Raw genomic sequence first — 13876 nt, forward strand, 5'->3', positions numbered from 1 at the left:
GACCTCAGGCCCCAAACTCTCCTACAGGGCTCGATGAGGAGGCTGTGCCGGGGAAGCCCCAGGTTGGAGTGGGGGTGGCTTGGAGCCTTGGGGCTTCCCCTGGAGGGGGTGGGGGGGGGCGGGTGGAGATGAGGCTAGGGGGGAGGAACAAGAGAAAAAATATTTGGAGTTGGTTGTATGATGCTTCTTCCTGGAGGAAGAAGAGGGGGTGGTTGTGGAGTCTGGGAGTTTGTGGCTGTGAAAGATGGTGGAGCTGGAGGAGGAGCTGGGACATCAGTACTGCCTGGGAGTCTGGACCATGTGGTATCCTGAAAGAGAGGTCAGGAGGGTCAGACTGGAGTAGACTCTTGGGAGCTGAGGATCTTGGATTTGCAAGGATTTTGAGGCTATGAGTGAGTGTACATGAGGTGTCACTGCAGGGGTTTCACCATCAGACTGACGACAGTGGCACAGATGCAGTGGCAGTTCTGAGAAGATCCTGGGCTTGGAATGGCTTAATCCTGGCCACCTCCTCCTTCCTATAGCCCCTAAATCTCTATCCCTTCAGTCTGACCCTAAATGCCCCAGCTGCCACCCTGGGACTCCTTTCTAGTCCCCTTCCTACTCCCAACCTTGAGGCAGCCTGGCAGGAAGCCAGCTGTGGGCAGCCCCATCCTGATCGCCCATGTGCCTCCCCCGCTGGGCATCATCACCCACATGTGCCATGACGTGGTTCCTGCCACCCCATCTAAGTATGGGGGAGAGAACATTGTCGGAGTGGCCCCTCAGGTCTGTTTTGGGGACATTCACCCAGACCCCAGCTAATAAGCGCCCCTTCCCCTAAACCATTTAGTCTTGGAAGCTGACTCTGCCCTCTGGGACCTTTCCTCCCAGGCCACTCCTTGCTCAGACTCCAGTCTCAGGTGGGACGGTCCTCAGAACTGTGTGATGTGAGGGTGGGGCTTGTCCCAAAATACAAACCCCAATGCCCAGTTTCCAGTCCTCTTGGAAGCATGAGCCGGATAGGACTTAGGCTGGGCTGGAGGGGTAGGTATGTTTTGGCCTCTGTGGGGTCTATTAATATTAGGGAGCACTGCCTTGGATCTGGGGTGATAGGCACCTGGGGATGGTAATCCTGTCCCTGCGACAAGTAAGCGGGGTAATCTCTGCTTGCTCAGTACCCACACCCATCTTGTGCTGGTAGTTTTGGGAGTGTGGGAAGCTGGCAGGGCCCCTGGCAAGATGACCAGGGTTGTCTTGACTTACTGGGTTTTGGGAAAGGAGTATGGCAACTGATACCCCGGCTCCCAGGGCTTTGGCTGCACATTCTCTCTGACGCCTGCTGTCTTTCCTCCCTCTACTCCCCTCTCCACCCTCTGGCTGCTGTCTGGAGCCCACACAGTTTGTGGGGGGATGCGCGGTGGGGGGCAGGGCCTGGATCTCCGTGTGTGTCCGGAGAGTATTCTGAGAATTGGCAGAATTGGCTAAGGGTGTCTGGGTGTCCCCACAGGGTGGGCGGCATGTGGGGACCTGGCCTAGTATGAGAATGTGTCAGCGTTGGTGTGTCTGTCCCTAGTCTGGCTCGGGTGTGGGTGTCTCGGGTGTGGGTGTCTCTTGCTTCGTCTGGATCTCGCCTCCCGCTCCAGTCCCGCCCTCCCCTCGCTCCCCCCTAGCTGGGACCGCCTGCTTGCTCTCCCTCTCTCCCCACAACTGGAGCCTCCCTTGCCTGTTCCTGGAATTTGGAGAGGAGGAGGAGGAGGAAGAGGCAGGCAGACAGACCTCCCACACTCTAGCCCGCCCACCTGGCATCATGGGGAAATGAAATAGGTGCTATGGAACTACGTTTTCCCTGGCTTCCCTAGACCCTCCAGCACACATCATGAGGGCCAGGGGCCAGCTCTTAGGGAAGGGCCATGGGCTGCCCACCCCTCTGGCCAGTGACACCTCCTTCTACTTAACATCCTGCCCCAAAGGGCCACTGCTGGACCTCTAGGCACCACTGTCAGCCTGGGGAGCCAGTGGGATTAGGCTGCTGCCAGGCTGGCCCGCACCTGTTGCCAACCCCAGCCCTATAACTGGAGCTTGCCTGGGAGGGGGCTGCAGAATGACAGGTGTAATTTCTGCAGCTAGGCAACTCCACCCCCCCAATTGGATATGCCTTTCCCTTCTGCCGGAACAAGGAAAGGCTTCCCCTTTGCCACTCCAAGTGTCAACCTGGTCTTATGGATGATGCCCCTGTCCTGCCCGATGACCCCCACCTCCATCCGTGGCTGCAGAGCTGGGCTGCCTTCCTTCAGGTTTTCAGAGCTGTGCTGCCCTGGCAGGGCTGGGGGTGTGGGGGTGTGTAGATGGGGGTGGTTCTCTGTTAATGTTTTAATTGCCTAAAAACTGGGAGCTCAGCTCTGGGCCAGTGGGGAGTCTGGGTCTGGCTGGCCGCCCGGTTTGGGCTAAATATAGTCTGGGACATCTGCAGAGAAGGGGAGGGGGTGGAGGGAGGTTCCATTCCCCCACCTTCAGCCAAGGTGCCCTCGTCTGGGCAGGCACCTTGGAGCAGTGAGGGGGATTCCTCAGCACAAAAGGCAGGGGAGAGGTGGCAGGGGAGAGGTGGCAGGGGCTGGGCACAGTTGGGACCTTGCTTGCCTGGAGGCCAGTAGATGCCGGAGATGAACCTGGAGGCTCAGGACAGGGCAAGAATGGGGCACGCCGGGACTGGGTCCTCTGGCTGTTCCCTCTCCCCTCAGAGTTACTTGAGGTCAGGCAGTCTCCATGTGTCATTATACCCTGCAGGCGGTGTCACTGTGACCCACTTGCTGTGTGTCTGTGTGTACACACCTACCTTGGAGTGGCTTTATCCTGGCCCTCTCCCCGGAGCCTCTGTCCCCTGGGTCCTACTGCAGGTCCTCAGCCCTCCTTCCCTCTGTCCCTCACCCCACAGTGAAACCTTCAGCCCAGGAATCGAGACTTGAGAAGGGGAAGCTGCGGTGGGGAGTTCTCTGATCTCCAGTCACGGCAGGAAGTGGAAAAGAGGGGGGTTGAGGGGGGAACCCATGAGTGGCAGGCAGGGAGGGAGAGCCCTGTCAGTCCTGTGACCCACTGTGCAGAGCAAGGTGGGGATTGGCCTCCTTCCTAGTGGTCCCCCTTCCCTCCAGCTCCAGGTAGGAGAAACCTGGGGACAACTGATTGCCCAGCGGCTGCAAACAATCTTCATAACCCCCCAACACTGAGAAAAAAAATGTCTTCCTGTCACGTGGCTGTCACTTCCTGTCCCACTGTGGTTCCCGGGATGTTTGTTGTTGGTTGCCATGGTGATGTCTGCCATGGGCACTAGCCCTGGTTCTTGTGGGGAAGGAGCTACCCTTCCCCACTAGGCTGGGGGAGTACTTGGGGGACTTGACTGGGGGGTCCTTTCAGGCTGAATGTGTGTGGTCTCTGATGCTCCAGATTCCCCAGGACCCCCCAGACTTCTGTCTGTGGGGAGGAGTCACTGCCACCTACTCAGACTGAGTGCTGGGGAGACTGTGACCGCATCTGGCTGTGACTTTGTGAGTCTGACTGATTTTGCAGCCCTTGGCCACTCTGGCCAGCGTTCCTCTCGCTCATAGAGATGCCCATTCAGGAAACGTCTGTGCTCCCTATCTGTCCTCATATACAGTTCTGGAGCCTGCTCCCATCCTGTGTTCTGATGGAAACCACCTTCCCCAGGGAGTTTCTGTGGCTTCCTGGACTCCAGGCTGGAGTGTCAAGGGGCTCTGGGGCAGCGTCCCAGGTTGCGTGTGTTTGGGGCCGGGGAGGTGGGGGCTCTGCAGACTATGCCTTCCCCTACACACACAGCCTGCACCCGCTTCTCCCTTGTCCGGCAGGCCCTCTTCTCTAAGGGGAAGGCCATGGGGCTCTGTGACCTATTATCCCTACCCCACTGGGGGCTTCCCTGTTCAGCTGGGGATGGAGAGGGGAAGAGATTCCCCCTAGTTCTAGCCCCAACTTGAGTAGGCGGGTGTGGAGTAGGAAGTTGCTGGGGGGGGGGGGCAATGGGTCGGAGGGGGGCTGGGGGGCAGGGCACAGTCTGACTCAGGCCTGGTCTGGGGTCAGAGCCAAAAGGATATCCTGAGGCAGGACTGGGGGGTGTATTCCTGGATTCCCTGCAGTGTGAGTCCCCAGGGTGGGATGCTGAGAGGGGGCTGGTACCATCTAGTCCAGCTGGCAGTTTGCCCTGGGACTCAGAATATGGCAGTTTCAGGGTTGGGCTGAGCTGAGGGGAGGGGCGGGGGCTGCTGCAGCCTGTCTGCCCATCCTGGCCCTGCGTGTTTCTCTGTAAACTGTTCCCCCATTGTGAGAGTACTGTGTTTCCTGCTTGGTACTGTGGAGAGGAGGTAGTGGTGAGGGGGACAGCTGCCAAGGTGAGGGTGGGGAAAGCCCCGTGCCAGGCTGGATGTGAGGTCGGTGGTTTCCAAGCTAGGGGGTCCCCTTTTGTCTGTGCCCCTTTGGTCCCTCACCTGACAGAGCTGCCTGTGTATGGTCCACACATTTCTGTGGTCTGGCTGTGGCCTCAGTAGGCTCATCTCTTCCTCTTCCCATTTTTTTTCCTTCCCTGTGCGTTGGTCCCTCTTCTTGAGGCCTGAATTACCCCCTGCCCTTTCACCTACTCGCTGCTTGGAGTAGGGAGGCTTCAGTTCTGGTTCTAGGTGGACCTCTCAGACACCCTGGGCTTCAGAGGTCCTGAGCATGTCCCCTGGGGGATCTGGCGTATGGCCCCTGGGGATGGAGGAGTTGGGAGCACTACCCTGACCAGCAGAGACCCCCACTTCCTCCTCCTAAAACCTGGACTGCCCCGAGCTTGGATTGTCCAATACCCTTTCTGCCTGGTATCCAGTCACTGGTGAGATTATGGCCTGTGGGGGTCCTGCAGCTCTATGTAGTTGGGGAGTAACCCTGGGCTGAGTGGAGTACAAGCTGTGGAGACATTGGACCTATTCTTTTGGGACAAGGCACTGTGTCTTGAGGCAGTGGGCAGTGGTAGCACCCGGAAGTGAGATACTAGGCTTCTTCCTTCCCCTGACTCCCAGGAGGACAGCTTATGGCCTGCACCAACTAGGGCAGATTTTCAAAGCAGTCCTAGCTCTAGCAAGGCTGGCCTGGGGTTCTGTGGGGTTGGTGGGGAAGAGGCACCCTCCAGCTATCCCAGCCACCCCCAGGTGATCCTTCTCCAGCCCTCCTAGGGTAGCCTCTTTTAAAATGAGGCTGGGCTGGCCGGGTGCGGTGGATCACGCCTATAATCCCAGCACTTTGGGAAGCCAAGGCGGGCGGATCACAAGGTCAAGAGTTTGAGACCAGCCTGGCGAACATGGTGAAACCCCGTCTCTACTAAACATACAAAAATTAGCTGGGCATGGTGGCGGGTGCCTGTAATCCCAGCTACTCCGGAGGATGAGGCAGGAGAATCGCTTGAACCAGGGAGGCAGAGGTTGCAGTGAGCCGAGACTGTGCCATTGCACTCCAGCCTGGGTGACAGGGTGAGACTCCATCTCAAAATAAATAAATAAATAAATAACATATAAAAAATAAAAAATATAATGAGGCTTGGCTAACCTGGCTTCCTGCAGCCCAGACCCTGGTGAACAGACAGGAAACAGAGGACCCGAGTGGCCGGATTGTAGGCTTGCCAGGGAGGAGAGGGGTGAGAGCCTTGGCCAGAGGAGACCCTTGAAAAAGCGGCGAGCAGTCATCGCTGCTCCCCAACCCCTGTCTGCAGATGTGAGGGGCGTTGGGGAGGGGAGAGGTTGTGGCTTTGTATGTATGGGAGTGTGTTTTCCTGGAAAGTTTGTAAATGGTTCTAGTTTAGAATCTACCCTGTTCTGCCCTGCTTGGCCAGCTCCTGGCGGGATAGGGGTCCAAAGGCGGCAGGGCTTTGTTTCTGCCAGGGCTCGAGTCCCTCCTGCCCAAGTTGAGCTTGAGCTCTGGGTGTCATTTGCATATGATTCACTAACTGTCTAGAATGCTTAGGAAACCCCCAGTCTCCCCTTCTTTTAAGCTCCCCAATCCTTCTCCCCTTCTCTCAGCCCCTCTGAGACTGCCTGACCTCTATTTCTTGGGAACCATTGTTTCGGGGGAGCCTGGAGAACAGAGAGAATGAATGAGGAAGGGAGGCTGGGGCCAGGCCCGGCTGGGTTTGGGGTCCCCTGCTTCTCTGTCCTGAGTATAGGGGAGGAAATGGTATATTTCTCTTCCTCTTCTCCCCTCCTCAAATCCAAAGGTTTCCCTTTTTTGGTTTGTGAAATGAAAGAAGGGAATTTGGGAAAGGGTTGTGGTCAGGCCTCCACCCACACCCCGAATATCCCTTTCTCCACATCCCTCTCCTCCGTCTGAGGGAAGCAGACCCTGGGAAATGGGTAACTCTCCCTCCTGGCCCTGTCAACAGATGTTGCCCTGCGTGGGATGAGGCAAGGGACAGCAGGCCAAGTGCTGAGGGGCACCAAGGTGGTGGCAAGAGGCGTGGGGATGGAGGGCTCCAGTTGCCCGGGCCTCCCCTGTGCCAAGCTCTAGGCTGGGTGCTTTCCAGGACTTCCTGTCTGAAATTGCACAGCTTGTTGTTGAGGTAGACAGTTCACAGGCGAGTAAACAGTTGCTTAGAGAGGTTAACAGACTTGCGTAAGGTCACCCAGAGTGGCAGAGCTGAGATTTGACCCTTCCGACTTCTGGTTCTTTCTCCCATCTTCGTGGCTCAGAAAGCTCTCACCTTTTTCTCTAGGTGTGTGACTCGGGGGTGTAACACGTGGGCAGCTAGGGACACTGATGCTGGGGAAGGGATCCTGGCACCTTCTGAGGGTGAGAGCGGCCCCAGTGGGCAGGGGTGCGGGGCTGGTTGCAGGTGCTCCAGCCCCCTACTCCTTTTTCTGCTGTGCTTAGGCTAGGCTCGGTATATTGGAGGTGTGGGCCTGTGGTTTTCTCTCTCTCAGGGGAGGGTGCCCGTGGGCAGTGGAGGTGGCTGGCATAGGGTGGAGGTTGGATGTGGGTAGTTTGTTTTCCCTCTCTTTGGTACTGGTTTCGATTCTCTGCCGAGGCCTTCTCCACTGCTGGGGTGTCGGGGGCTGGGGCCCAGGTGTCTCTCTGAGGGTCATAGCTCCTGAAGGACCTTCTGAGGCAGAGCCTGTGCCCTTTCAGGCCCACCCTGGCCATCCCTGCCCTTGCCCATCCCTGTTCTCTGGTCTGTTTGGCCCTTGGCCCATTTCTGTGACCTTTAGTCTGTCCTGCAGCTCAAGGACCTCCCCAGGGAGCTGAGTAAATTTGCACTGAAGTTTGCAGGCAGAGCTGGGTTAGGCTTTTTGGAGGCTCTGATAGGGGTCTGGGGAGGCCGTCCAGCCTTGCCCTGTAGTGTGTGTGGGTGGTGGGCTGAGGGGTGAGGTGGGGGTGGTGGGGATTGAAGTTTGGTTCAGTTTCAAACTCCTCAGGGGCAGAGTTCATGTGGCGGTGGTTTTCTCTTCTCTGGGAGCAAGGGTGGGTTCCAGAGGGTCCAGGCTGGACTGACTGAACTGGCCTCCCAACCCCCAAAGCCTGGGTCAGGATGCCTGGGATCTGGATGGCATTCTGGGCCTCAGCCTGGGTTATGGAGGCCTCACTTTGGGTTAGCTGCCCCTTGGGCCTCACCTTGAGAGAGGCAGGCCTCTGTGTGGATGTGAATTCACCTGAGTGTTTGTGGACCTGGTGCATGGGCTGGGCCCACAGGGAGGACCTCAGAGCATCTTTTGGCAGAAGCAGCAGGTACAAGGGCCACCCTGGCTGTATGAGGTCCGAAGAATATACAGTTTGGGAGACTGTGGGGCTGTGGCTGTGTCTTTGGGGAGCTGTGTGCTGGGGCCCATGCATGCAGTTTCTGAGCTGTGTTCACTGTGTGGTAGAGCCCAGGTGTGGAGAGATGGTATCCCCAGGTTCCCTCTCCTCACATGCATGCCTGCACACACACAGGCTGGGGCTGCAGGCATGCTCTTGCCACCCAGATGTTTTCTGTAGACCTGCATGCATGAGTTTGTATGTGTATTTGTGTGTGAGGGTCCAACTATAGGAACCGATGAGGTTCCGCCAGCCCCCTCTTCCCTTGCATGGCTCCCCCAGCTCCAGTTCCCGTTGTGTGGGGCCCCACAGGAGTTGGGAGGGGGCCAGGGCGGCAGCTGGTCCAGTGGGTGGGGCCCCTGTTCCTCTGACATCAGCTCTGTCAGCCTAGGAGGGAATTGGCAGGGGCCTGGGGTAGGAAGGGGGCTCTTTATTCAGGAGTGAGGAGAGAGGCCCTATGATTGTCATAATGAGGAACAGTAAAACTCGTGGTCACTAGCAAGGTCCAGATTTTACTAGGCCCTCCCTAGCCCAGTACCTGTCCCCTCCCGCCCTCTCTCCCTCAGGTCCACACAGGCTGGCTGGCTCAGCTGGGGCTGAAGTCCTGGCCTCTTCCACAGTGGCCTTGGCAGGAACTCCCCCTTCCCAGGCCTGGTCTTCAACCAAATGCTGGCCATGTGCTTGTCCCCTGGACTCCAGGTTTGAGGCTGGAGTCTGGAGCTCAGAGCCTGGAACCTACTGTAGCCTGAGCTTGGGGTGGAGTGGCAAGGGGTGTTGGAAAGGGACAGTCCTTATTTTGAGTCTCTGTGGCCCTGTTTCTTTTCTTTCTTCCCTCTTCTTTTTTAAAACAGCTTTATTGAGATATAATTCACATACCATAAAATTTACCCATTCAGTGGTTTTAGTATATTCAGAGTTGTGAAACTACCACCACAATCAATTTTAGAACATTTTCATCACCCCAAAAAGAGCCCCCATACCCAGCAACAGTCACTTCCCATCTTCCTCAAATCCACGCCCCAGCCCCTGGTAGCCACAAGTCTGCTTTCTGTCTCTATAAATGTGCCTATCCTGGACATTTCATATAAATGGAATCCTACAATATATGGTCTTTGTAACTGGCATAATGTTTTCAAGGAATATCCGTGTCATAGTATCAGTACTTCATTCTTTTTTTTGGCAGAATAATATTCCATTGTAGGGACATACAATATTTTATTTATTCATCGGTTGATGGACTTTTGGGTTGGTTCCACTTTTTGGCTATTAGGAGTAACGCTGCTGTGAATGTTCATGTGTAAGTCTTTTTGTGGACTTACGTTGTCATATCTCTTGGGTAGATACCTAGGAGTAGAATTGCTAGGTCATATGCTACCGCTGTGTTTAACCTTTTGAGGAACTGCCAAACTGTTTTCCAAAACAGCTATTCTATTTTACATTCCCACCAGCAATATATGAGGATTTGAATTTCTCCACATCCTCGCCAGTACTTGTTATTATCTGTCTTTCTTATTAGAGCTAGCCTAGTGGGTATGACGTGGTATCTCATTGTGCTTTTTTTTTTTTTTTTTTTGAGATGGAGTCTTACTCAGTTGCCCAGGCTGAAGTTCAGTGGCACAGTCTCGGCTCACTGCCTCCTGGGTTCAAGCAATTCTCGTGCTTCAGCCTCCTGAGTAGCTGGGATTATAGGCATGTGCCACCACGCCTGGATAACTTTTGTATTTGTATTTTATTTTTGAGACAGAGTCTTGCTCTGTTACCCATGCTGGAGTGCAGTGGTGTGATCTCGGCTCACTGCAACCTCCGCCTCCCTGGTTCAAGAGATTTTCCTGCTTCATCCTCCCAATTAGCTGGAATTACAGGTGCCCACCACCATGCCTGGATAATTTTTTAGTAGATTTTTGTATTTTTTAGTAGAGATGGGGTTTTACCATGTTGGCCAGGCTGGCCTCAAACTCCTGACCTCAGGTGATCCCCCCGCCTTGGCCTCCCAAAGTACTGGGATTATAGGTGTGAGCCACCGCACCTGGCTAACTTTTGTATTTTTAGTAGAGACAGGGTTTTGTCATGTTGGCCAGGCTGGTCTTGAACTCCTGACTCAGGTGATCCACCTGCCCCAGCCTCCCAAAGTGGTGGGATTACAGGCGTGAGCCACCACCCCCAGCTTCATTGTGCTTTGGATTGGCCATGTTTCTTTTTGTCTGTCTCTTTTCTTTTGTCTTTCATATATGTGTTTTTCATATATAAATACATGCATATGTATTTATGTATAACCTATACCCAAAATGGATTTGAAACATCCTCTTGTCCTCTTGCGGATATGTTATTTGTGTTCTCTCTCTTTGCTCTTGTTGCTGCCTGTCTGTCTCACTGCGTTGTGGAATCTCTGGGTTCATCTCTGGCTCTCTGTCTACCCCATGGTCTTATCTGTGCATATATCCTCTGGTGCTAGCTGTTCAAACAGGTGTGGATCTCTATTCACACTGGCGAAGGGGGCATCTGGCCTTTCATCTTCTGCCCACCTGCCATCCCACTTCACGTGTTTTGCTTCTGCAGTCAGACGTATGTGGGTGAACCCTGAGATCAATCTCTCCTTCATTGCCTGGGGGTAGGAGGCTTCCTGGGCAGTCCTTGCCCTCCTACACATTGCCTACCCCTGGGCCATCCATGCTGTTAAGTGTTGGAGGTGATACCTAGGAGTCCTGGGTTCCCATTTTCCTAGTAGTACGTATGTAAATGGGCCTCCTCCCAGGGCCTGTGGGACAAACCCGTCTGGGGTGCTGGGGCTTGGATCTAGGCGGGAAGTGGTGTAAGAGGGGCCCCCTGGCTTAGGAGTCATTTTTCTGAGAAGTGCCAGTGCTTTAGGGAAGCGGCTTTTCCTCCCCCTCCTTCTTCCCCCACCCCTCCAGCACACGTTCTCTGCATCTTGACCTCAGGTAACCCTCACTAGGGGAAGGAGGGCCAGCTGCCTGCTTCTGCTGCAGCGATCCCTTGAGGTGGCACTGTGGACCCTTTCCCCTCAGGATTGGGGGTGAGAGGCCCTCCAAGGCTCTGGGTTCTGTTCCTGTCTCCTCAGCCTGGCTGTGCTTTCCTGCCACCCCCAGCAGTGTCTGGGCCCTGCTTCCAGGTCGTCTCTGCCAGCCAGGCATGGTGCCAGCTGTCTGCTCAGCTGGGTGCCACAGGAAAATCTCCGGCAGCCCAGGTTGGGGAGCTCCACGGGGAATGCCTGTGTGCCTGTTCTTCAGTGCCCACTCACCTATCTTTCTTCTTTCTGCAGCATCACGGGACATGGCCCCCTCAGCCACCTAGCTGGGGCCCATCTAGAAGTGGCATCCTTTTGGTGCCCTGAAGGCCAGCTCTGGACCTTCCCAGGAAAAGTGCCAGCCCACAGAACTGCTTGACCAAAGGACCGGCTCTTGAGACATCCCCCAACCCACCTGGCCCCCAGCTAGGGTGGGGGCTCCAGGAGACTGAGATTAGCCCGCCCTCTTTGGACAGCAGCTCCAGGACAGGGCGGGTGGGCTGACCACCCAAACCCCTCTGGGCCCAGGCCTCATGCTCCGAGGAGGGGTGGTCTGAAGCCCACCAGAGCTCCCTGCCAGACTGTCTGCCTCCCTTCTGACTGTGGCCGCTTGGCATGGCCAGCAACAGCAGCTCCTGCCCGACACCTGGGGGCGGGCACCTCAATGGGTACCCGGTGCCTCCCTACGCCTTCTTCTTCCCCCCTATGCTGGGTGGACTGTCTCCGCCAGGCGCTCTGACCACTCTCCAGCACCAGCTTCCAGTTAGTGGATATAGCACACCATCCCCAGCCAGTAAGTCTGGGTGTTGTGGGGTGGGGTGGGAGGGGACTGTGGAGGGCGGCAGGCCTCAGAGCTTGGGCTCTGGGCACATCTGTTCTGCTGTGAGCCGAAGGCACGGTGAGCGGCAAGGTCTTCTCCGGTTGGGGTGACCATCATTTGAGGTCTTGGAAATGAAAGCCCTGTGGCCTGTGGGCCAGTCATGGTGGCTGTGTTTGAAGTTGGGGGTGGCAGAGGGGGAGGTGAAACCATGCTGTTCTGGCCTGCAGTGGCCCTCGCACCCCTCTTCTGTGCTCTGCTGTTGGGGCCTTATAAATAGCTCCAAGGACTGGACACACAGGCTGGAGGTGGGTAAACAAACCTCTTGACATTTGATGGAAATGGCAGCTCTACCTAGGGTGAGAGCGGCACACCACCTACGCCCCACCCCCACTCAGTGCCTCTGAGGGAAAGGGCTTGAAGGAGCAGACCGAGGAAGGCTGGCTGGAACCCCACCTCTCCCCCTGCCAGCTCCACCCCCGGCCATGCTAGGATGTGCTTCCCTTTGTGGGGAGGATGAAAGGGAGGGGCCCACAGTCTAGCTGGGTGGATAGGGTGAGTGTCCCAGGAGGGGACACTTGGCCTGGACTCTGGCCTCGGACGCATGCATGGTCTTGGCAGGGCCTGTGTTTTCTCTGCCTCCACCCTCTGCCATGCGGGTCACTCGTTAGCTGGGCAGGGGTCTCAGTACCCTTCGCCGCTGGCCGAGCCAGGTAGTGGGAGGTGGCGGCAGCTATGGCCAGCTGGCAGAGTCCAGGGCTGGGGCCTGCCAGGCCGCTTACAGTAACTCTGGCCCCCAGGGCCCAGCTGGGCGCCAGGCCAGGGCTGGGGGGAGGAGGGAGCCGGGGCCTGGCCTGGGACGGGAGGGGGTGGAAGCAGCAGAATGGGCCATGGGCTGCTGGCTGGCTGGCCGGTCAGCTGCTGACCTGGGAAATGTGTCCCCACCTCTCCTGGCCAGCAGGGACTGCACACCCTGCCCTGGGCACCTACCACCCCTCTCATGGCTGCTGGCAAGCTGCCTGGCACCACTGCCCTATGTGCCTGACTGGGCTGGGTCAGTGCCCCCTTCTCAGTGTGGGGGCAGCACTCTGTCCCCGGAGCCAGGGAGTCTCTTTGTCCCTGGGGCAGGCCCTGGCTGGGCGCCTCACTGCCCGCACTGGCTGGCTGCCCACTGCCACCACTGCTTCCTGGATCGCCTCCTCTGGCTTAGCTGTGGCCCCCTCCCTCCCAGGCTCCAGCAGCCACCAGGAGCAGGGACTTTATGTCTGTGCTTCTTTATGTTCCCCACCCCTTATGCCCTGGGGCCAGGGGGCAGACAGGTGCGGCCTCAGTTTCTCCTGCCACCCCTTATCAAACCTTCGTCTTCTGGTTCTGCTGTCTCTTCTCTGCACCTCATATGGGAGTATGTGATGGATGGAGTCTGGGGACTCTGATTCTGGTCTGGTCCTGTAGTCTGTGTTAGTGATGGGGAGAGGCCAGCCTCTGGGGTTTGGGGCTGCTGGGGAATGTGTCGGTGTATCTTTGTAGAATATTCACTGCATTTAAAGGGACTGTGATTTATATTCTGGACTTGGATCACTGGAACTAGAAGAGTGTCTGCTTCCTGATAGGGTAGGGTTTTATTTATTTATTTATTTATTTATTTTTTTGAGACAGAGTCTTGCTCTGTCGCTGAGGCTGGAGTGCAGTGGTGCGATCTCAGCTCTCTACAACTTCCGCTTTCTAGGATCAAGCCACTCTCCCGCTTCAGCCTCCCGAGTAGCTGGGACTCCAGGCATACGCCGTCATGCGTGGCTACTTTTGGTATTTTTAGTAGAGATGGGGTTTCACCATATTGGTCAGGGTGGTCTTGAACTCCTGGCCTCATGATCCGCCCGCCTCAGCTTCCCAAAGTGCTGGGATTATAGGCATGAGCCAACGTGCCTGGCCATTTTTATTTTTTTAAGATGAAGTCTTGCTCTGTCGCCCAGCCTGGAGTGCAGTGGCACCATCTTGGCTTACTGCAATCTCCGCCTCCCAGCGATTCTCGTGCCTCAGCATCCCAAGTAGCTGTGATTACAGGTGCGTGTCACCACACCCAGCTAATTTTTTTTTTTTTTTTTGTATTTTTAGTAGAGATAGGGTATTGCGATGTTGGCCAGGCCAGTCTTGAACTCCTGGCCTCAAGTCATTGGCCCGCCTCAGCCTCCCAAAGTGTTGGGATTATAGACGTGAGCCACCTCGCCCTGCTTGCT

The 13876-nt window shown here is 56.2% G+C and overlaps 1 protein-coding gene across 14 annotated transcripts in view; it reads left to right on the forward strand.

Annotated features, from left to right (window-relative positions):
• RARA (retinoic acid receptor alpha) overlaps nt 1–13876 on the forward strand; it is a 48300-nt gene that overhangs the window by 10469 nt on the left and 23955 nt on the right. For 4 of the 14 annotated variants that reach the window (XM_023204212.1, XM_023204205.1, XM_023204213.2 and 1 more), the window contains exon 2: nt 11081–11618. In XM_023204212.1, coding sequence (XP_023059980.1) covers nt 11441–11618 — 178 coding nt within the window. In that variant the 5' untranslated portion in view covers nt 11081–11440. The other 10 variants (XM_023204218.2, XM_023204215.2, XM_023204214.2 and 7 more) reach the window with 10 other exon arrangements.

This window comes from Piliocolobus tephrosceles, chromosome 16 (genome assembly GCF_002776525.5).
Source record: "Piliocolobus tephrosceles isolate RC106 chromosome 16, ASM277652v3, whole genome shotgun sequence".
NCBI lineage: Eukaryota > Metazoa > Chordata > Mammalia > Primates > Cercopithecidae > Piliocolobus > Piliocolobus tephrosceles.